At 57.0% G+C, this 22219-nt stretch overlaps 8 protein-coding genes across 8 annotated transcripts; 4 read left to right on the forward strand and 4 right to left on the reverse strand.

Annotated features, from left to right (window-relative positions):
- Window positions 1-73: 73 nt before the first annotated feature.
- Window positions 74-3952, reverse strand: PG998_012041 (uncharacterized protein; the record flags this gene model as incomplete). The annotated part of the gene is made up of 1 exon (XM_066878857.1): window positions 74-3952. The coding sequence occupies one exon, from the start codon at window positions 3950-3952 to the stop codon at window positions 74-76; it is 3879 nt and encodes a 1292-aa protein (XP_066725241.1).
- A 1738-nt stretch (window positions 3953-5690) lies between these two features.
- PG998_012042 (uncharacterized protein) lies at window positions 5691-6053 on the forward strand (the record flags this gene model as incomplete). The annotated part of the gene is made up of 1 exon (XM_066878858.1): window positions 5691-6053. The coding sequence occupies one exon, from the start codon at window positions 5691-5693 to the stop codon at window positions 6051-6053; it is 363 nt and encodes a 120-aa protein (XP_066725242.1).
- Window positions 6054-6180: 127 nt separating this feature from the next.
- PG998_012043 (uncharacterized protein) lies at window positions 6181-8116 on the forward strand (the record flags this gene model as incomplete). The annotated part of the gene is made up of 2 exons (XM_066878859.1): window positions 6181-7012; window positions 7083-8116. 2 exons carry the CDS (start codon window positions 6181-6183, stop codon window positions 8114-8116), a joined length of 1866 nt encoding a protein of 621 aa, XP_066725243.1.
- An 844-nt stretch (window positions 8117-8960) lies between these two features.
- Window positions 8961-10424, forward strand: PG998_012044 (uncharacterized protein; the record flags this gene model as incomplete). Its single annotated transcript, XM_066878860.1, has 5 exons — window positions 8961-9063; window positions 9117-9481; window positions 9548-9628; window positions 9704-9771; window positions 9848-10424. The coding sequence occupies 5 exons, from the start codon at window positions 8961-8963 to the stop codon at window positions 10422-10424; spliced, it is 1194 nt and encodes a 397-aa protein (XP_066725244.1).
- Window positions 10425-11511: 1087 nt separating this feature from the next.
- On the reverse strand, window positions 11512-13690 carry PG998_012045 (uncharacterized protein; the record flags this gene model as incomplete). Its single annotated transcript, XM_066878861.1, has 5 exons — window positions 11512-12092; window positions 12170-12479; window positions 12599-12847; window positions 12927-13184; window positions 13457-13690. The coding sequence occupies 5 exons, from the start codon at window positions 13688-13690 to the stop codon at window positions 11512-11514; spliced, it is 1632 nt and encodes a 543-aa protein (XP_066725245.1).
- Window positions 13691-16283: 2593 nt separating this feature from the next.
- On the reverse strand, window positions 16284-17522 carry PG998_012046 (uncharacterized protein; the record flags this gene model as incomplete). The annotated part of the gene is made up of 2 exons (XM_066878862.1): window positions 16284-17138; window positions 17223-17522. The coding sequence occupies 2 exons, from the start codon at window positions 17520-17522 to the stop codon at window positions 16284-16286; spliced, it is 1155 nt and encodes a 384-aa protein (XP_066725246.1).
- A 458-nt stretch (window positions 17523-17980) lies between these two features.
- On the forward strand, window positions 17981-18853 carry PG998_012047 (NADH-ubiquinone oxidoreductase 20.9 kDa subunit; the record flags this gene model as incomplete). The annotated part of the gene is made up of 4 exons (XM_066878863.1): window positions 17981-18040; window positions 18113-18129; window positions 18250-18455; window positions 18552-18853. The coding sequence occupies 4 exons, from the start codon at window positions 17981-17983 to the stop codon at window positions 18851-18853; spliced, it is 585 nt and encodes a 194-aa protein (XP_066725247.1).
- Window positions 18854-19225: 372 nt separating this feature from the next.
- PG998_012048 (uncharacterized protein) lies at window positions 19226-21977 on the reverse strand (the record flags this gene model as incomplete). Its single annotated transcript, XM_066878864.1, has 6 exons — window positions 19226-19715; window positions 19794-19810; window positions 19933-21212; window positions 21298-21455; window positions 21515-21636; window positions 21903-21977. Coding segments are annotated over 6 exons (2142 nt in total), but the record flags the coding sequence as incomplete, so codon positions are not given.
- Window positions 21978-22219: the final 242 nt, after the last annotated feature.

The raw sequence follows: 22219 nt of genomic DNA on the forward strand, positions 1-22219 counted from the left end.
TTCCAGCTCGACAATGAAACGCATAACCCTTGATCTCTTCCCTCCTCCCTTGGAACCTCCGGCCCCTTCTACTCTACATATAAAGACTAGCCACGGCCGTGATGTCGCGCTTGATCATCTCCTGCGCCTCCTGCATCTTCTGGTAGAGCTCCGGGTCGCCGATGATGCGGGCCGCGTTCTTGACCTCGCGGCATGTCTCGTCGAGGCGCGTGATGGTGCGCACGATGGTGCCCTCGAGCACATCGGTCAGCTCCGTGATCTTGCGGAAGCTCATGCCGCGCGCCCACTCGTAGACGACCTCGACGAGCCCGAAGCGCGGCCGCGACACGAAGTCGTTGCTGTCCTCGGCCGACTGGATCACCTGGTGCAGCGTCTGCACCGCGTTGACCTTCTCCGAGATGGCCACGACCGTCTTGATGCCCCGCTCCAGGTTGCCCGGCAGGCTCGGCACCGTGTCCGTCTTCTCCTGGAACACGAAGGCCGACAGCAGCGCCGCGATCTCGGCCGGCTCGTACTCGGCCAGCACGTTGTCCAGGATCAGCTCCGTGAGCACCAGCTCGTCGGCGCTGTGGATCTCGCAGGCCACCTTGCCCTTCAGCTGGATGCGGGACTCGGCGTCGATAAAGCTCAAGTCCTTCAGCACCTGGATGCGCTGCTCGTAGTCGGGCAGCAGCTGCAGGTTCTGGTTCGACAGGGACTGCCGCAGCGACGCGATGGTCTCCTTGATGAGCCACTGGTCGTGGCACATGGCGAAGTGCTTCAGGAAGTTCTTGCACCAGAGCGGCGCCAGGTCCGCCGCCTCGGCCTCCTCCTTCTTGCGCTTGCCGATGAGCTCCTGAAGCGGCAGGCTCTTGATCTTACCCAAGTCCATTTCGCCCCACAGCTCGGCGTTATCCCACGACCGGCAGATGGCGAGCATCTTGTCCTTGGCCTCCTTGTACGCGTCCCCGCCCTGGAAGACCTCGGGCACGATGCCCTTGGTGAGTTTCTTGGTGAGGCACTCGACGTCACTAAGCGGCACGTGCACACACCGGAAATGGATATCCTTCTTCTTCTGGGGCAGAGGCGTGAAAGCGTGGAAGAAGGACGGGGTAAAGGGCAGCAAGTCGGTCGAGTCGCGGGTTTCCCGCATGGACCGGATCTCGAATACGTGGACGGTGGGCTGGCCACCTAACGTCTTCACGCTGATTCCGTCAGAGAGAAGAATGCCAGGCGTCCGTACGCCGTCTTTCTGGAAGACGATAAGCCGAGATTGTGAAAACATCTTGCGCCCGACGGGGATGCCGGTCAAGCCTTGGTAGAGCTCCTGCGTCATTTGACGGAAGTTCATGCCAGCTTGATGGCACTGGTCCATCACCGGATCGCATATGTCGCAGGGATCCCGTTTGATCTTGGCCAAGTCTGCTTCCGATACCTTGACCGCCTTCTCATGCTCCGGCAGGAGCTGCTGTGTTGCGTGTTCGGAGAAACTACGCTTAATCATTTCTTCGATCTTCAGTGCTTCAACACGCAGTAGGTTCAAGATCATGTTATAAGTGAGTCTGAATTGGGACCGAAGCTTGCTAGGCTCTCCCAGGATCATCTTCTGCAGATCGAGAGCCGGTGGTGCCTCGTCTCCACCGCCAGGGGGTACGATGATGACTGAACCAACGGTATCTAGACCTCGGCGACCAGCACGACCAGCCATCTGGGTGTACTCGCCGGGCAGCAAGTTTCGGAATGAGTGACCGTCATGCTTGCGGTACCCAGAAAAGACGACTGTACGTGTGGGCAGGTTAAGGCCCATGGCGAAGGTTTCGGTAGCAAAAAGAACCTTGACCAGGGTCTGCGCGAACAGGATCTCCACAACCTCCTTGACAATAGGCAAGAGACCGCCATGATGCACGGCAATACCTCTGGCAAGGAGTTCCCTCATGCGGATGATTTGGGGCAATTGGCGATCATCAGGTCGTAGTCGCGCTACTGATTTCTCGATGATCATGTGAATGTGACTCTTCTCTTGCGCAGTAGAGAAGTCTTGGTTGCTCAAAGCGTCAGCGTTCTCTTCGCAACGCTTCTTGGAGAAGACGAAGATGCAAGCAGGCAGCAAGCTCGACTTCTTCAGGAACTGCACCATATGCACCCAAAGGTTCTTGTCTTGCGCCATCGACGTGAAGCCACCAGGTCTACCAGCCCTGCCCATGTGGCCGGGATTGTGGCTAGCTCTGGGAGGACCTCCGCGGCCTCGCTGCTGGCCGCCGCCCCTCTGTCCACCGCGACCTGGCGGGCCGCCTCGCTGATTCCCGCGCTGGCCACCACGCTGGTTCGCACCGCCTCTTCCTTGTGCAGCAGCCGGCGGTAACACCTTGTCTTTGCCGCGCAGTGCTTGGTCGGCTGCCTTCCATCCCGCCTCGCTGAACTTTTTGTCGGCGCTCACGATTTTGTGGATGTCTTTGTTCGCCCAGAGGTAGTGTTCCAGAGGTACAGGTCTCTTGGGGGTGGAGATGACGTAGATATCCTTCTGTTTCGTGCGACCAACCCAGGATGCGAATTCGTACGTGTTGGGCACAGTGGCTGATAGGAGAATAAGAGAGACGTGTTCTGGCAACATGATGATGACCTCTTCCCAGACCACACCACGCTCGATGTCGTTGACGTAGTGTACCTCGTCAAAGATGACGAACTCCACGTCCCTGATGAGATCTGCGCCCCTGTAAAGCATACTCCTCAAGATTTCGGTAGTCATGATCAAACAGCTAGCCTCCGGGTTGATCTGGACATCACCGGTTAAAATGCCAACTTCGTCAAATTCCTGTCGGAAATCACGGAACTTTTGGTTGCTGAGCGCCTTGATGGGTGAAGTGTAGATGGCCTTGGTCATGTGCCGCGCTGCCAGCGCAATGGCGTACTCGGCCACGACCGTCTTTCCGGCCGAGGTATGCGCAGCGACAAAGACTGAGTCGCCATTCTCCAAGTGATACACGGCCTCCTTTTGGAAATTGTCGAGCTCGAAAGGCCATTCTCTGGCCATGTCGGGGACCAATTCTCGGAAATTGGGTATGTCGCGTCGTATATCCACCATGTGCGCCCACTCGCGCCCGGCCTTTCTAGCGCTGGACAGAGCCAGGTTTCCGTGGGGATTGAGAGCAGGAAACTCGACAGGTAGAAGTGCGTCGATATCTTCGCCCTCCCCTTCTTCGCCCTCGACTTCAGCATCCTCATCCGCGGCGCCATTCGTCTTGGTTCCGTCCACGTCGTCCGACACATCGGGGGCGTTCTCGGGCTCTTGATCCAATTCCTGTTCGACGGCCTTGGCGTCGGACTCGCTTGCCTTGCTCTTCTTCTTCTTGCTGAAGTCAATACCTCGGGTAAGCCCCGGGGCCATCTCCAACAAGCCGCCCTCGGCTCCCAGCTTGATGACCCGTTCCAGCTTGTTACCCGACCCACTAGCCGCGCCTGGCACAGGCCGAGAGAGCTGCTCCTCCGAGGCCGCGATTGAGTCGACGCCTTCCAGGCCGCCGGGCGCGAAGGGGACGAACCCCGCCGCCCCGCGAACGAAGTCGGCGCGGCCCGCGGGCTTCCTGGCCATGCTGGTCGAGTTCTTGGCCGTGGCGCTGTGGGCGGGCACGGTGACATTCTCGTAGCCGACGACCCTTCCCTCGAGGCCTTGGCGCTTGAAGCGCGTGACGGTGCGCGTCTGGGTCGGGGCGATGCGGAAGAGCTCGGTCAGGTCGGCGGGGCTGTCCCAGCGCTGCTGCAGGCGGTTGAGCCATTCGGTGTTGAAGGTGGCCGAGGGGGTCAGGAAGTCTCGCTCGAGCTGGGCCTTGATCGCGGCAGGGTCGGGCTTGACGCGCTTGCGGGGACGGCGCTGGTGGAGGAGGTCGTCGACATTGGCGTCGTCGAGCGACGATTCGGCAGCGGAAAGGCGCAGCTCGCTGAGGATGTCGGCGAGATCGGGATCGAGGGACGCCATGGCTGCGGTATCTTGGTTGTCGGAGGGTAGAGCTCCAACAGGACACGGCAGGCAAAGCTCGAAAGATGTGTTGCTGTGGGAAGTATGCAAAGCTAGACTGCTGTCATCATTCAGAAGTCGATGATTTGCTTCTTTGCTCGGAATAGGCTAGTAGGCGAGGTGTTGGTGGGATGTCGGCAAGCTCCATTCCCCCAATTGCGAGGCAGCTGGAGCTTTGTTCTAGTGGGGGAGAGGGGTGGCCAGTGGGGTTCCACAATCTTCATTGACCTCATCACATACTCGAGAGGTTGTGATATTTCGTCTGGCTTTATAATTACAACAGGCACTTATACTCGGACGGCTACAAATAGCCAATGTGTTTGTCCTGGCCATCTCTAGACGATCGGTTCTCCATATTGGACGTCTAGATTGTAGATCTAGATCGGTGCTGTCTGCCATGTAGCTTAAGGCCTATTCATGTACATCATTTTTCCTGTTCGATATCGAGTTATTCGCCCAACCGAGATAACCAAATGGGCTCAAATTAAGACCTTTGCATATTCCCTCACTGGAATCTAGAGGTTGCATGGTAGAAGGAGAGTCAAGCAAAGCCGTACCCCCCAAAACATCCCCCCCACACAGCGCCAAGCTGCATTCGGTTCAGGTCTTTCAACCCACACTCCCCTCCCTTTCGTGGTCTTATCTGATTTCCAGAGTTTCTCGATATGCATGTCTGGTATCGGCCTATTCGGACTGATGCAGCGCCGACCCAGTTTGACATGCGTCCTACCGGTAGATCTTCATGCGAGGAACGGTCAGGTCCATTACGGGTAGCTGCTTCTCGCGGCCATCATTCCTCTGGGCTATTCATCCAATCGACAAGAGGAGGTCATATCGAGTGCATACCATCATATGTTGGAAGCCATTTTGGCGGTGAGTGATATCGACAGCCCTTTCTGCCTCATAAGCGTCTGCCGTTTTCTTTTGGTGCCACAACTGATCTAGAACCAATCCCGTCTCTAGATCCCACATGCTGTGCGCCGCCACTGAAGCCGCCGCCCATGAAACCACGTATCATGATTGGATGCTCTTCCCTTCTCGGTCATGGCATCAAACCACACCCATTAGCTGAAGAGTGAAGGCTGGCTATTGTCAAGACATTTACTCAGAGCATTGCGCCACGCGACGCTTGACGACCGGTGAAGTGCTCCATCAATTGGCAACTGCCTTGGGTTTTGCTTTTCGAGACAGTGCATCCTATCTAGTTACAGTACTGATCATGCAAAGGCTGAGTGGAAAACAAACTACCTGGGACTAGATCTTCTTCGGCCAACGCCATGGTGCTACCACAGGGCTGAGACAGACTCAGCCGCTCTCGCATAGAGTACGTCCAGAATACAGCCATGATGCGGGAGGCTTCCGGTTGGATGTTGACAAGTACATACCATAAACTGCCCTACACTCGCGATAGGAGCCAGCACAACGCTGAGACAGCCACGACGAGAATATCAGCAATGCAAGCGGTCGAGATCGTCCCATATCTTGGCGGGACATCATCTTGGTGAGCGGAAGAATTTGGGATCTCGTTGCCAACCCGATCCAGGTGCAGGGGAATCTTCCAATATAAGATGCTTGCATTCGTACGACCCAGAGCCACTCACTTTGCCTGTTTATCCACATCATTGCTTTATAAACCCAGATCTCTTACTCAATTCCCTAGCCTTCACAGATACATCGTCCATACCCCATCACAAACAGTATGGCTGCTGAAGCTGGCCCCCTTGTCCTGACCCCAGGGTCAGCTATCGTCACGAACCCATCAGGGCCTGAGATCATCCAGAAGAGGACAGAAGGAGACTGGCCAGCTGATGTCGAAAAGGTCCCCATTCCAGCCTTCGACACCGGTGTTTTCATCACTGAGCTCGTCAATGAGGATCTCCTGCCCAAGAAGTTTGCCCAGCCCCTGACCGCCGAGGAACGGTCCGCCGTCCAGGACAACCCAGAGGTCTTGCTCGAGAAGGCCAAGCTGGATGACAACCGCCCCGACCGCTTGGACGAGGGGACGTACCGTGGCACTCAGCTCGCGCTGACCAAGATCTACGATCTCATCGAGAAGAAGTAAGTATTTCTATTTTGTCTGGCTGACGGACCGCGCCCATTAACATAAGAGAATAGGTATGGGTCCTACATGGACACAGCCAACTTCGAGCCGACTGTGCCATCCCCCCCTGACCCCGGACAAGAAGAAGATGTTCTTCGTCTTCACCGATCCAGTTTCGGACCGCTATCCTCCCCACCTCAACCTTGGCGCAAACCAGCCTTACAACAAGGACAAGGAATCTGGCCCAGCTACGGCAGCGCAAGGGTCAGCACTGTCACAGGGAGACATATTCAGCGCTTTGCGCCTGGCGCAGCTGACGGCCTTGGTCCCGCAAGTCATCCCACACACCTTCATCGGCGAAGCCGGGGCCAAGGTCGGCCAAGCCGCTGCCTGGACCGCGTACGGCGGCATGGGCCGACCCGACGCAGGAAAGAAGATCGCCGACGTCGAGAGCTACAACAACCAGGAGTCCAGCAAGCGCTGGTACCAGAAGGACATCTTCGACCTGCCCAACATCGGGAACCTGACCGACTGGTACTCGGACGCACGCTTCGCCCAGCAGTACTTCACAGGCACAAACCCGACCACCATCAAGCAGGCCGGAGACTGGGCCAAGGTCTTCATCGACAACGCGACCGACCCCGGCGACAGCCAGATGAAGGCCAAGATCAGCAAGAGAGCGGCTGAGTCCCCCGGGTCGCTCTACGTGCAAGATTACTCTTACTTCCGCAAGGCTGCCGGAACCGAGGATTTCCGCTGCGAATTCGAGGAAACATACAAGGAGGGCTTCAAGACCGAGAAGAGGACACTATACCGGTACGCCCTTGCTTCGGTCTGCCTCTTCAACCTGACCGACAGCGGAACCCTTGAGCCACTCGCCATCATCATCGACTGGCGCGGCAGTGCCGACAAGTCCGTCTTCATCTACAACAAGGAGCTGAACGTGGATGAGCAGAAGGGTGATTGGGCATGGCGTTACGGTAAGTGCTCTATGGACATCACACGACTCTTTTCTGCCAACAGTACACTAATTGTCGTCAACTCTCCTAGCCAAGACATGTGTGCAAGCTAGCGACTGGCTCCAGCATAACATCACCGTCCATCTGTGCCGCACGCATTTGGTCGAGGAGGCCGTCATCGTGGCCGCGAACCGAACACTGCCCCAGGAACACGACGTGTTCCAGCTATTGTACCCTCACTGGCTCAAGACGCTGTCCCTGAACGCCGCGGCCCGGAGCGTCCTCATGCCCTTCGTCATCGCGCCCATCGTAGGCATGCCCGACGACAACGTCTACCAGTTCCTCCGCTACGAGTACGATAACTTCGACTTCCAGGGCAGCTACATTCCGGAGGACCTGAAACGCCGGGGGTTCCCGACTGAGAAACTCAATGACAAGAAGTACCACAACTACGCCTGGGCGCGCTGCATCCACAGCATGTGGTTCAAGATCCGCAGCTACGTCCAGGAGATGCTGACGCTCAAGTACTCGAGCGACCAGGAGGTCCGGGACGACCCGCACGTGCAGGCGTGGTCGCGGGAGATGCGGGCGCCGGTGCAGGAGCAGGGGGCCAACATCAGCACGTTTCCCGAGCTGCAGACGCTCGACGCGCTCGTCGACTGCGTCACCATGTGCATCCACATCGCGTCGCCGCAGCACACGTCGGTCAACTACCTGCAGAACTACTACCAGGCCTTCGTGGTCAACAAGCCGCCGTCGCTGTACCGCGCGCCGCCGGCGTCGCGCGCGGAGCTCGGCCGGTACGCCGAGGACGACCTCGTCCGGGCGCTGCCCATGAACCACCCGCACGAGTGGCTGCTGGCCTCGCACATCCCGTACCTGCTCTCCTTCAAGCCGGGCGACAAGGAGTCCCTCATCATGTACGCGGCCTCCAAGTACCACGTCTACAAGTTCAAGAAGGGCGACAAGGAGCAGAAGATCAAGGAGGCCGCCGCTCGTTTCTACGAGGCCCTCGCGCGCTCCGAGTCCGAGTTCAAGACCTACGGGGAGGATACCGATGACCACAACACCATTACCTACGACGTTCTGAGTCCGAGCTGGAATGCTGTTAGCATCTTGATCTGAGCCAAAGTGGCAAAAAGTCTGCAAACAGCCGTGATTGGCGGTGGGAGAAGACGAGGAATGCGCCAGGCAAGGGTATCAAGATGAAAGAGTTGTTCCCCAGCACCACAACGGAGTTGACATAGAATGAAAAGGTAGAATGAATACAGTTCTGGTTTATTGCCGCCCTCGTTCGTCCAATCGTCGAGCTTTATTAGTATGGTGGTGTTGGGTGCGGCAACGACAATGTCACAACAGCTGCAAGACGGCCCGTTGCCGCCCACTTCCAAGGTTGTGGTGTGCTAGGGCAGCAACTTGGTTGTGCGCCACAACGGCAGCTTGCTGGGGGAAGCAATGGGGATTCACTCGGATAGGCCGGAGGGTCTGTCTTGATACGGGGATGTATTATCGACGGGTGGGCGTGTCAAATATTGAAGTCATACAGGGGCTCCTTGCTTAGAAGAACGTCAGCTTCTGTCTGACTGTACGCAAATGCGGGGGAGATGCTGTGCGTCTCTACTCCAGGGGCATCGCTCGTGTTCATTGTCTATATGTACATCTTTAGGCTTCATTTGAGAGTACAATGCTATGCAGGGCCCTTTCCAGAAGCAATTATCTCACTAATGAAGGATCTGTCACTTTGGCGTTAGCCCGCAGGGGGGTATGACTGTTCTGACATCGCCATTCTCCGAACATCGGGGAATTCTTTCATGCCCGATACGTTTTTCCAGGTTTTGCCAACCTCTCTTGATTTAAACTCAATTAAGCCTGGCCAAACAATTTGTTTAACTTACCAAAGATTGCAACCAACCCAAACAAGTCGACTCAGACTCAGAAGTCGCAACCCCTGAATGCCATACTCGACAGCATGGTCCCTCCAATCACCCATCACACCAGCCACACCATGGGAAATGGCGCCAGCAGCAGCAACGGCGGCTGCTGCGGCGGGGGAGCCGTCTCCAGCGGTCACGGTAGGGACCCAGCCCCTGCCCGCGCCGTCGTACGCTCACCGTGTTGCGTCTAGGCGACCCTCAAGGCCACCTCGTGGAATCCTCCCTGACGAACTCTACGCCCGACTTGCATACTTCCACAAACCATGGCAAATTGCCTGACATCGCCGAGTTGACCCGACCCGATGCATCTGCTGCGGTGGACTTCTGCTCGTCGCCTCGCTCCTCCGTGAGCAGCGGCGCGCGTGGCGACACGGACGATTCCGACAACTACACCCTCGCCAGCGCGGCCACTACCATGTCCAGCTCCATCAACCTCGACAACTTCAGCATCATTGACAGCACGCTGCGCGAGGGCGAGCAGTTCGCGACGGCCTACTTCGACACGGCGCAGAAGCTGGAAATCGCTCGGGCGTTGGACGAGTTTGGGGTGGACTATGTAAGCGTTGCATACAGCTGTTTGTGTTATGGTTTTCTGATCATGATGGGCTTACTTGATCGTTAGATCGAACTAACTTCGCCGGCCGCCTCACCGCAGTCGAGAGCTGATTGCGAGGCCATCTGCAAGATGGGTCTGAAGGCCAAGGTATGGCGCCCTGACTTGGACTCGTTCCCTCTTGGCTTGGTTTTCGTCGTTATGACTTGGCTGACGAAATGGTAGATACTGTGTCATATCCGATGCAACATGGATGATGCGAGAATCGCTGTCCAGACTGGCGTGGATGGAGTGTAAATGCTCTCCTGTTCCCTCGAAACCCAATCGCCCCTAAACTAGGGTGTTATTACTAAGAACTTCTTCACGTAGGAACGTCTGTATCGGAACTTCGTCCAAGCTCATGGAGCATTCCCACGGCAAGGACATGGCCTTCATCAAAGCCAAAGCCCAGGAGGTGATCGAGTACGTCAAGTCCAAGGACATCGAGATCCGGTTCTCGGGCGAAGACTCGTTCCGGTCCGAGTTCTCCGACATCCTGCAGCTGTACTCGCTCGTGGACCGCCTGGGCGTCGACCGGGTGGGCATCGCCGACACGGTCGGCGGCGCCACGCCGTTGGAGGTCTTCGACAAGGTCGAGGCCCTGCGCAAGGTCGTCTCTTGTGACATCGAGACGCACTTCCACAACGACACGGGCTGTGCCAACGCCAACGCCTTCGTCGCCCTCGAGGCGGGGGCGACGCACATCGACACCACGGTGCTCGGAATCGGCGAGCGGAACGGCATCACGTCGCTCGGTGGGCTCATGGCTTGCCTCATGTCAACGGACCGCCGGTTCATCTTGAACAAGTACAATCTTGAGAAGCTGGGATGCCTTGAGCAGCTGGTGGCCAAGATTGTATCGGTGGAAATCCCGTTCAACAATTTCATTCTGCAGAAGCTCGATTGAGAAAACAACCGCGATATGGGTGGGTTCGGGGAAAGGGGTGAAAAGGAGAGGCCGGGAAAATGGCGTTTCAACACGAACCACTCATGATACCGGCTACTATTTTAAGGATACTTTCAAGTGGCAGAATTCAACTTCTGCCTTGAAGAAAACAACACTCATTCAGATCAATTGCATTCTATCTTGGAGGCCCTGCTTGACAGAATGTGCAAAAATTTACTCTCTGGCGGGGAATTGAACCCCGGTCTCGAGCGAATCGTGAAAGACATGACAAGCTCGCATACTGACCACTATACTACCAAAGACTGGATCTGGAAGGATTACCATGATTAGTCAACTCTTATTGACAATTATGCCCGTTTTGTTGTCAACGGTCTTATCAACAGCAAGCGCCTACTCCCACCAACTAACTGATCTGTGATTATGCAAACAACCCTTGGCACGCTGGCGCAATTCAACGGAAAGACTAGATACTGGTTCGGCCCAAGTCCCACAGGCTAGGTAGAAGTAGATTACCAACCTCTTTTTGTACCTTCGTGTAACGAGGCTCTTTTTCATTGCCCATCGCGACCTGCCTCTTGAGCACAGGATATGATTGGTTGTTTGGGCGGTTACTATATGACCCCATACAGAATATTTGTGATACATGATTACATATACTCGAGTAAGTTTTACATCTAGGTAAATAACAGAAGCCTGCCTACATCGTACGATATGAATTTCTTTAATGATTAGAGTCGACCATAAATAAGGGAAGGGGCTTCTTAAACGTTGTGTTATTCTTAGGCACGGCTGCCACATGTTATGCTGGCGGGCAATCCTTAGTACCTTGATTGAGCCCCATTAGGAGTTTACTGGAGCTACTTGTTCATGTCAAATCACTACATGGGATTCGTGGTAAACAGTTTAAGTACGGATGTGTGTATCATTATTATTTATGAATGCTCATCTATTTGTTTGTAAAAGACAAGTTCTCCCCAAAGGAGCCTGCCGGAGCCAAGACGCGAAACAGCGACGACGCAAGTCACGTCTGCCGTAACCCACGACGACACCGACAGCGGCAAGACAAGTACCCCCCGTTCCTCTTGCTCTACTCGTTCTCGCGGACGTCGATGACGGTCGACTTGAACTTGCGGGCGGACACGCCGCGGTTGAAGAGGATGTCGGTCTCGCGGTAGGAGCGGTGCTTGAGCTCGGGCAGACCGAAGTAGGCCGAGACGAAGCAGACGACGGCGGTGCCGCCCCAGACGTAGCCGCACTTGCCGGCGATGTTGCCGCCGGTGGGGTTGAGCATCCACGACGCCAGGAAGATCATGGGGATCTCGGCGACGTAGTAGGCGGCGCGGCCGACGCCCGTGCTCAGCGCCCGCAGCCGCACCGACGACGTCTCGGCGATGATGGTGTACGAGATGGGGCCCAGCGTGCCCGCGAACACGAACGAGATGACGATGCCCAGGCACGCCTGCGCGTAGTTGGTCTGCTGCGTCTGCGGGATCGACGCGCACACGCCCAGGATCACCAGCAGCACCACGTTGGTCGCCGTGCCCCACAGGTAGATGGTCCGGCGCCCGAACCACGCCGTCAGCGGCCACGAGAGGGCGTTGGCGACGAACTGCAGGCAGGAGTTGATCAGGTTGAGCTGGAAGGCCAGCTCGTGGGCCATGCCAGCCTCTGTTCGGAGGTCAGTGATCCATGTTACATCGAGGGGGTGGAGGATAACCGGGTCAAGGTAGGAAAAGGGAACTCACGTTGGAAGAAGTAGGTGGCCTGGTTGGCGATCAGGTTGCCAGCGAAGTTCTGCGAGGCGTACATCAAGCAGGTGATCATGGTGCGTCTGAAGTCGGAGCCCTTGAACAGGTCCAGCAGAGACGGCGAGCCGCCCAGCTTCCTCTCGATCTCGACGGTGCGCTCCATCATGGCAAGCGTCTGCTGGGTGCCCTCGGGATTCGTGGAGCTACCAAGGCGCTCAATGGACCGGAGTGCCTGTTCCTTCTTGCCGTGGCGGAGGAGCCACCAGGGGGACTCGGGCGCAAGGAAGATGAGGACCATGAGAGGCAACTATCAATGATCGGAACGATTAGCTACTGAACCGTTGACGACAACAGGGGCAATCGCATCATTGCGGTCGCGCATTAGGAAAAGGAGGGAAGCATTGGGCGCTGTTGGTGGTTACTCACGGGGAAGATCCACTGCAGGGCAAGAGGCGCTCTCCATGCCCACTCGTCGGTTCGCTTGTTGTAGGCATAGGTGGCACCGGCGACGATGATGGAGCCGATGGACCAACTCATCTGCAGCGTGGCCGTGCAGGCGCCACGGAGGGCGAGGGGCACAATCTCACTGGCATAGGCCGGGGCGTTGGCGATGAAGAAGCCCCATGGAATGCCTTCGAAGGCCTGGCCAACAACGAGGACGGCAAGGGAATCGGCCTGTAGAGTGGCAGGATTTAAAGTTTAGCATGTATACTTTATTTAAGAGAGACTGGGGGTAAGTTGGGGTGCCGCTTACGAAGAAACTAATAAAGATGGTGGCGTTCATCATCACCAGCGCTAAGAGGGTAGTCCAACGGTACCCGAGACGGTTGGTGACGGGACCGGCCAGGAAGACGCCGACGAAGGCGCCGCATTGGCCGGCTTGGAAGAGAGAGCTCTGCCACTTGGTTTCGATTTGGTAGGAACCGTCGGCTTGTTGGACGCCATATCGCAGCTTGAACGCGTCGAGAGCGACGAAGTTGCCGTTCAGGAACATGTCGAAGGATTCCATGACCTGGGGAGGGGGGTCTCTGATTAGCTTCGCTGCTTGCATATTTTCAGACCATACGGGTTTAGGTAGGTGGATAACAGAAAAACGGCATTCATGCATGGTGCAAGCATGTAAGCCCAGGCCTAGCCCGCCGCGGCCACTACCCGCGCCCGCCCCCAAAACACGAAAACGAGTCCTGCATGCGAGGGGAGAGCAAATGTATATGCAGAGAGCCAGGGGGGAAGAGAGGAAGGGAGGAAGAGAAAATCGCAGCGAGGAGATGGGGAGGAACTGACAATGGTGAAGCACATGATGAAGGCCCACAAGCAGGCCCACGGGTGGCTCTTGACGGACTGCCACAGGCCTTGCGAATGCTCGTAGTTCTCGCCGTCGAAGGCATCGTTCATGAGATCCGAGCTGGCCAGGACCTCGTCGTGGAGGATGTCGACATGGTGTTCGGCGTGCAGACCCTCCTTGGTCTCCTTGCCCTCCGTCGCATAGGGAGGAGGCGTCTTCTCGTCGGTCGACATGTTCGCGGGTGGGGAGTTGGTTGTCAGTGGCGTCTCTGCCCACGAAAAAAAGAGATATGGACGGTTAGTAGACAGGCCAAGAGAGAGACAAGACGGCCAAGAGGGAGTAGACAAGGCGCCAAGTTGGTGCTTATATAGTCTTGACTTTGTACCTAAATCCCGACCCCTACCCGGGCGGCGGCGGCGGCCCACCCCCATCCATCCATTCAATTCATGTTGTTGGTCTCGTCTCGTCTCCCCATGTCTCTCTCTCGTTCACCCCATGTTTCCGGCTCGAGGGATCTTGGGGAAAGGAATCACAAATGGGGGCGAGGTGAGATTGCGCGCGCATGGGGCTTGCCGGGACCGTGGAGGAAAAAGGGCGCGCGTGATACGTGGATCAATTCTGCAGAGTTGAGCTCAGCGAACCCAATTCGCCAAGCGACCGACCCCCTGTCTGAATCCGGGGACGTGATGGGTGCGCATCGTGCCATCGACTTAGTTGGTAAACCGGGGCGTGCCCCCTTCAGACCGGCGCGCAACCCCGAATCAGTTCGTGAAGCCGCGAAACCACCACCTCTACCCCGCATAACCCAGGGCTCCTCCCCCAGTTCCCCCAGCTCTCTCCAGGCTCAATCCTTCGCCTTCTCCGCATTCTCCCCCAGATCAGTACCAGACGGCCAGTCTTTTTTTCAGCTTGCTGTTGGATTGGATTTATCCACGCCGCCATTTCCCCGGTTCTTTTTTGGAGAAACCCAACGAGCCCGTCGCTACGAAGGATTCCGGCGCTCTGGATGCTACTACATAGTAGTACTGTTATTATTATTATCATTATTCGTAGGCGTGGACGTGTGCAATTGCCCCGAGGACGCATCCTATCCCTCCCGTCCTACTTTAGGCGCTCTGCATCCCAGTGGATCAGTTTGCCGTGCTATCTGCGTCGTTTAGCAGCCCAATCATGCAGCCTACGAGTTTGTCCTGTGCATTTCCGACAAGTGCAAGGCAGAGAGGACGCAACCAGGCGTGTCAAGTGTACGAACCTTGCGACGCCTCCTTCTTCCCTTTCGTGCAGTAACATCTGGGACCCGAGAACGAGTCCCACCGAGACAGGGCCGGCACCATGTGGTGAGGTGAGACCAATCATCTTCAGCACTCACCGCCCGGCTGACTCTGTCTCAATCCCCAGCCAGTGAAGGGATGGCGAAACAACACAGAATAGAAAAGAGCAGGGACGTTATAAACGCGCTAGATCAGAGTGGTTAGGTGACACGGCAGAATGAATAGCCTCGAAAGACGATTGCGCTTCTGGGCCTTTGGTTCTTCCTGACGTTCCAACCCACCCAATCAGCCAGCTTTCCCTCCCTTTGCGACATCAGTCGGCCCTGATGACCGACTGGCTGGTTGAACGGAACCCCCTTCCCAAAAGAAAGCCTGCACGCACTGTAAGCCGCTTACCTGACGCGTCCCACGTTGCAGTAAGATTTGCCATAGGTTACCACGTGGTCCGGTTCATGCTGTTGTTTTTTGTCGCCTCTTCCGATGCCGCGGATCTCGCTTACTGACACGTGACTTTACTTGAGTTCTGCGCTGCTTATGCTTCTCTCTATCTCTGTCATGGCCGTATTCTACTGGCGATACGGCGAATACGACCACACGATTCATTAATTCAACCCTGGCAGGTCAATGTGACCTCTGTTTCGTGTCACAGCCAAGGTGGGCAAGCAAGCAATGTCATCATGACCATACTGTGACCGCGCCAACCAGGCGTTGGATGCCAGGTAGCTTAGGGTCCCTTGGGTCTTTAGGCCCGATATCGTCCCTCTAGTATCGGCATCGACTACTAGAAAAGGCCGCTGATTGTTCCATCCAATAGAGCCAGACTGCATCCAAGCAAACGGTGACGGGTCGCGCTTACTCCCTTACAGGTCTTGGCTGCGTGATCATGCGGGTTGAGGCTAGGGAGGATAAATACATCTCAGCCTTTGGAGAATGCTGACCGTGGCCCTGGTTGTTTGCCTATTGGACGTCCTCGGCGCTGCCAGGTCCCGGTCGTCCACCACGTAGTTGAGGCACTGATTTTCTTTTTTTAGTGCATGTCCCCAGGGAACGTGCATCTCAGGTTGTAGAGACCACATCCTCAACCACCGCGACAAATTTCGCTCTCTGCAGACCATGGTTTTCCCCATTACGAGCATAGCAGTTGATGTTGCTAAAAGCGCGTCCAGAACTCGAGGGTTGAAGACCAGGTAAGCTTAAAAACAAGGTGCAGATTAGTGCGCCCCCGCCCAGGCCCACGAGATCAGAGCTTCCCCATCAAATGAAGATGGGGAGCGTAAGCCGATCCGTGGATTCAACATGCGATCAGCAAGATTTGTGGCGCAGCTGGCAGTCACTGGGAATCAATTGCTGTAATAGCTTCGTCGAACATGCATTTTCTTCATATCTTTCACGAATACACACGCGGGACTGCAATTATAGGTGTTACCCATCACTAGCAGGGTTTGGTGTCGTACCACCAAGTTGGGTGTGTAAGAGGAGCATTAGAAGTCACATCATTCATCATTAAAACAGGGTATAATCTATAACACGATGTAACACATGCGGCTGGTGTGCATCACCATAATCCATCCATCTCCGCCATAGCTTCCTCTTCATCCGCGTCTGCGCTCTTCTCCACCTGGGCAGGTGGTTGTGATTTAGTAGGCGGTGGCCTAGATTCCGCAGCTTCTGCCTCAGCCATCAAGGCGTCCAAGTCATCTTCCTCGTCATCTGCGGTGGCTGGGGTCGAATGGTTGTTGTTGGGCTTCGCACTTTGCGCCGTCGTCGGCGGCCGTGACGACGCCGATGTAGTCTGGGCTTCGGCCTCCGCCATTAGTGCATCCAGATCGTCTTCATCGTCTGGCACGGCTGCCGACACAGCCGGTCGCGTGGCGAGCTGCTTGGTGGGGGCCGGCTTGCCGCTGCCAAATAGGGAACCTCCGTTTCCGAACAGTGACGTCGACGGAGCCGCCCGTTGCGCTTCTTCCTCGGCCATCAGTGCATCGAGGTCCTCGTCGTCTGGTTCCCCTCCCGCGGTGTCGGCCCCAGGCGCCGCCTTCTTGGAGCCACGAGGTGTTACATCGTAGACGTCTTCGTCTCCAAACAGAGCGTCGCCCACGGCAGGCGTCTGCGGCCGCTCGCTAGACCGTCTGTTCTGCTGGAAGATGGGCGCTACCCTGGCGGGCAGAGTGGTGGCGTCGCGGCCGAGGATATCGGTGATTATGGCCGGTACTTCGTCTGCTTCAGCATCGTCGTCGTATCCGGGAGGCTTGGGCTTTCCCTCGTCGATCCAGTCTTTTCGCCTCTGTTTCATGGCTTGGGAATGGCCGGTCTTCTCAATCATGGCCAGGGCGTCGAGGAACTTGGCCTTGGGGAACAGGTCGTCGAGCCATAGTTGGTACCAAGACAATAGTCGTGCCGTATCCGAGAACTGCAGACACCTCTGGTTAGAAATGAGGGTTTCTTGGTGTAGATCAAATTGGCAGGTAATCTGTGGAATTCATATTTGACATACCTCGTGGCCTTTGCCCTTGAACTTCAGTTCGCGGGCCTTCCTCCGCAGCTTTGGTATACCTTTGTCCGATAGTAGTCTTGTCTCGTCCAATTTGACATTGGGTACTCTCTGCTTCTTGGCGACGTTGACCTCTTCCTCAATACCGAGTCCGCTGGCATCTTTCCGTTTCTTGGGGTTGGTATCGCCTTTGGCTTTGGCGTTCTCGTCCCCGGAATCGGCGAACGGGTCGGCGAAGTCGTCCACATCGAAATTGTCCAGATCATCGTCAACGGTCGGGCGATTCGCTTTGGTCGAAGCCATGTTTGTTATGTCTTCTGGGGATCTTGTAGCTATGTTGGATGTTTGCCGAAGCCGGAGGGTTAGGGTGCCGGAGGGTTGGGGTTACTGGAGGGTTCACGACGCCGGAGGGTTACCGCAGATCAACTGGTCGGGAGACGCGCCAGCATCTCCAAACCGCGTCGCATCCAATTGAGCATTAATTGACGGGCCCGGTTTAGCGGGGTGCTGGAAGTGTGGCTGGGCTGATCAGCAAAGCCACAGAAATCAGCCGGCGTAATAGTCAAGCCACCGTCCTGCCCAAAAGCCAAAAGCTCCCAGTAGCCGAGATTGAGCCGCTTAGGTAAGCCCGGCCGATTGGCAATTCGCGAATTGGAGAGCTCCAGCTTCGACCACGATCCATTGACTGGAAAGCGCATTGAAAGAGGTTCTGGCAGCTCAACGTATTCCAGGACTGGACCGCTCAATTGAGTCCGCCCGACATGTCGACTCCTCAGCAACAGACCTACGTCCCAAGCAAGGTCTTGAAGACCGACTACCCTGTGAGTTTTGGCCCGTCCCGGTACTACCCAATTGACGTCGAAGGAAGACTGGCTGACCTTGGGATATTTTAGCTCATTGACAATGACCCGTGAGTTGACACCCCTCCAATCGACGACGATGGCGACGACGACGAAAACGATGAACCGAAACTGCGAAACCCAAATTGGAGTATGGAAATGTTGAGTGGTGTGCTGATACGGTAATGCAGTCACTTCAAGCGGGTTGTTGGCTATGCTAGACCCTCCGACTACGTCCACGGCTTAACGGCCGCCGCCGCCGGACCCGGCATGCTCTACTACATGGAGAAGTTCTCACCCTCACAAGTCGGACGAGGTGGCTTCGCCCAAGCGATGCGCCTGACCGGTGTCATCGGCGCCATCGGCGGCTTCCTCTACTACTACCAGCGATCGACAAGTACGTTTCACATCCACAAGTTCCCCTAGGAAAAGAAGAAGAAACGACTTGAACGAGAGAGATAGAGAGAGAGAGAAAACTGACACTTATCGATAGTGCGTTTCTACGGCATGTCCGAGAACGCCCGCGAGGTCGACATGGATATGCGCGAGATGGTGGACAAGGTCAAGAAGGGCGAGACGCTGTACGGCGAGTCCCGGCTCACCCCGCACATGCAGGGCGTGGCTGCGCGCCAGAGCCGCTACTCGGCCCTGTTCATGTACGGCATCCCGTGGTTCAACTTCGTCAACCACAGCCAGCACGGCGTCGACACGGCCAAGTACTACCGCCAGGCCGAGCGCGAGCTCGAGGGCGAGCGTACAGGCAAGGCCCAGGGCGAGGTTGCTACCCTGGCCTAAGAACCGAAATGGAAATTCTAAGAAAAAAGAAGAGAAAGCAGTCGACCAGGGTGTCATGGCCGAGGTGATGGGGGGAGAGTCCGGAGGGAGACAAGCAAGATGGAGCAATCTGTACATATTGTATATCAGGAGCCGTCGGAGAGAAAAGACGAGGGCTTCTCGGAGAGATCGGAGAGAGAACTTGAAATAAATCAAATTAACGCCATCATTTGTTCATTGTGTCTCGCACCCATCCGGGCACCTGCCCTGGATATATCCGTCTCGTACAACAAATACTCCGCTACGTCAATCTCCTACGTATTCACATGTACACGCCTAAGCTCAAAAGCCAACTACATACATATTACACCACGATGGACTCAGTTCTTACCACATAGACGTATTGAAACCCGACAGGTCTTCCTCCACGAGTCCCAAGATGTGATTGTTGCCCGAGAACCAATCACCCAGTTGCACATTCCTCATTACATCATCATCACCACCGCCAGCACCGCCATTCAGATCGCCAGCGGCATTTCCTCCTGCTCCCACCCCGTTCGGGTCGCCGGCCCCGCCGCTCTCGTCCATGGGCATGATGCCGAGCTGGCTGAGGTAGAGGTCGAACTCGTTGCCGACGGGGACCATGTCCTGGTCCCAGGCCTGCTGGGCCTTGGCCTCGGCGTAGAGCAGGGCGACGTTGTAGAGCACCGACGACAGGCGGTGCAGCTTCTCGACGGCGGGTGAGATGCCGCACCCGGCCTCGAGCGACTGGATGAAGCGCTCCAGGTGCCGCAGGTCCGACTGCGACGCATCGGACCCGGAGTTCTCGATCACTTGGCAGAAGATGACGATGAAGGGGATGAAGGGGGCGTAGAGAATGGTCCTGTTTTTTATCACACGGATTAGCATGAAGAACGGATCGTTTAGTAGCGCGAAAGAAAGGGCCGAGTGAGTGACTCACCAGTGCATGTAGATCACCTTCAGGCTCGTGTCGCTCATCATGTCCATGCATTCCTGGTGACTCCGCATCGCCGCCCGCGCCGCATTCGTGCACTCGTCGGCGAAAGTGCGGCTCTTGCCCCTCGCAGGGCCGGCCCCACCCCCGCCTCGCCGCCGCCGCTCGCGCGGCTCGGCGGCAGGGCGCGGTACGCCAGGGCGGCGCTGCTCCAGTAGCCGACCTCGTCGCTCTTGAGGATGAGGGCGAACATCTGGGAGTCGCGGTCGCCCTCGCGCGCGCGGGCCGAGGCCTCGTCGAACAGCTTGCCCGTCTCGCGCAGCAGGAACTGCACGTCGGCCATCAGCAGCCCGACCTGCGCGGCGCGCGCCGCCTCGGGCTGCCGCAGCGCCCCCGGCGAGTACAGCCGTTGGTACAGGCGGCCCTGCACCTCGGCGTGCTTGACCCACAGGCTCAAAATGGCGGCCGAGTGCCCGCTGCCCGCGACGCCGCCGTAGTCGTCGCGCAGCGCCGTGCGCTCCAGCACCGCCGGCACGCCGATGTCGTAGTCCTGCAGCACGCTGGCGCGGCCGAGGCGCAGGCTGAGGCCCTTGTCCAGCATGTAGGCGCTCCAGAAGATCAGCGCCTTGTTGCGGCGCGTCTCGGCGCTGTCGCCGCGCAGCGTGTGCTCCTGGTGCAGGCCCAGCGTGCGGCACATGTTGGCGGCGCGCTCCGTCAGCAGCCAGGCCAGCGACGGCCGCGACACGTCGATGGCGAACGACGCGCACATCAGCAGCGCCTCGCAGTTCTCGAGCGTCGCGGGCATCAGCAGCGGCAGCTGCGCGATGGCCGTCTCCATGTTGAGCTGGCACATGGCGGTGCACTTCTCGAGCGTGGCCTTCTCGGCGGTGCCGGCGGGGGCGCGGATGCTCTTCTCGAAAAACAGGTAGATCAGGCCCGCGTTGACGTTGAGGAACAGGGCCTCGGGGATGTCGCTGCGGTCCGTGTGGAAGTACAGGCGCCGGCACCGCTCCACGAAGACCTCCTGGTCCGTGAAGCACGTCACCACCAGCAGCATCATGGACCCGGGCGCCGACTGCAGCTCGCGCAGCTCCGAGATGACGAGCTCCATGGGCGGCATGGGCAGGTCCTTGAGGCGCACGTAGCCCTTGCCGCTGCGGTGCTTGCCGTGGCTGCTGCCGCTGCTGCTGCCGCTGCTCTTGGTGGTGCCGTCGAAGTAGCTGGTCGTGCTGCCCGGCCCCGTCCGTGAGTTCTGCAGCTCCACCATCTGCTTCAGCGAGGACAGGGCCGCCTCCATGCGCGGGTTCGACCCGGAAAAGGGCGCCACGGCGATGGAGGCCGAGGCCACGAAGTCGGAGGCGAAGGCCGCGTGCGCCGCCAGCGAGGTGGACCCCTCGAAGGTTTCGGAGTCGTCTGGCTCGAAGACTGTGGACGTGTCATCGTAGGGGGGTCTTGGACGGCGATAGGTTATCTGATGCTCCGCCTGGCGTTGTGGTGGAGGATGATTCACTGCTCTTTCTCCTCTTGCTCCTGTCCTGGTCTGAGGGTGTGGTAGTGAGTGATGATCCTAAGGAGTTGTGATTTGAAGGTCGCGGGTTGGTAGACAGATCTCTCAATAGAGCCTCAATCGTGGCGAGTCGATCGCCCATAAAGTCTATCTTCTTTTCACTGTATGGGTGTTAGACATAATACGGCACGTTCTTTATCTAGGCCGTGCAATGACGTACTATTGGCTTGAGATCAGGACCCTTTGCCGGGGCTCCTTGGGCTTCTGGCCCAAACCCGTAGAGCTGCACGAGCGCTTGGCACTCCGGCAATTAGAACATGGTGTTTCTTTGTCGCAACGAATCTACATCCATGAAGCTCAGTCAGGACTTCTTTCCTCGGTCGGCCTCTGCAGAGGAGCTGTGGGTGAAAGACTTACCTTGCGTAACCGACATTGGTCACACTATGCATGCAGCACGAAATCATAATGTTAGTCTTTGGATGGAACGTCATGGGCATCTCCATCTCGATGCAAACAAAAAAACCGGCGGCCGAGGAAGGCCGTCGGAGCCAAGGGGGCAGGATCCGGCAATTGATGGGCTTGACTTTGGACTGGATTGAACGACTTACGGCTCTCCGGACGCCTGGCGGACTGTTGGCTCCACCACCACCACCCATCCTGTCATCGACTTCGGTGTCGTCCATGGCTGCTGCAGCCACCAAAAGAACAGAATAAAACCTTTACAGCAGTTACACTAACACACGTATAATTCAATGTGTATGGAGTAGCAGTAGGCCTTTGTAAAGTGAAGAGGATGGCATTTCTCCCTCAGCATCCGATTGACCGTCAGCTAGCCCTCGCGTTCGAGTCTGGCCGAGCGCGGCCAAAGGGGAAGCCTAAAATGGCGGCCTCCGCGCGTTCCGAGGCATGTTCCGCCGCCAAATCA

Source organism: Apiospora kogelbergensis (genome assembly GCF_038363985.1).
Source record: "Apiospora kogelbergensis strain CBS 113332 chromosome Unknown utg000008l_segment0_segment0, whole genome shotgun sequence".
Classification (NCBI taxonomy): Eukaryota; Fungi; Ascomycota; class Sordariomycetes; order Amphisphaeriales; family Apiosporaceae; genus Apiospora; species Apiospora kogelbergensis.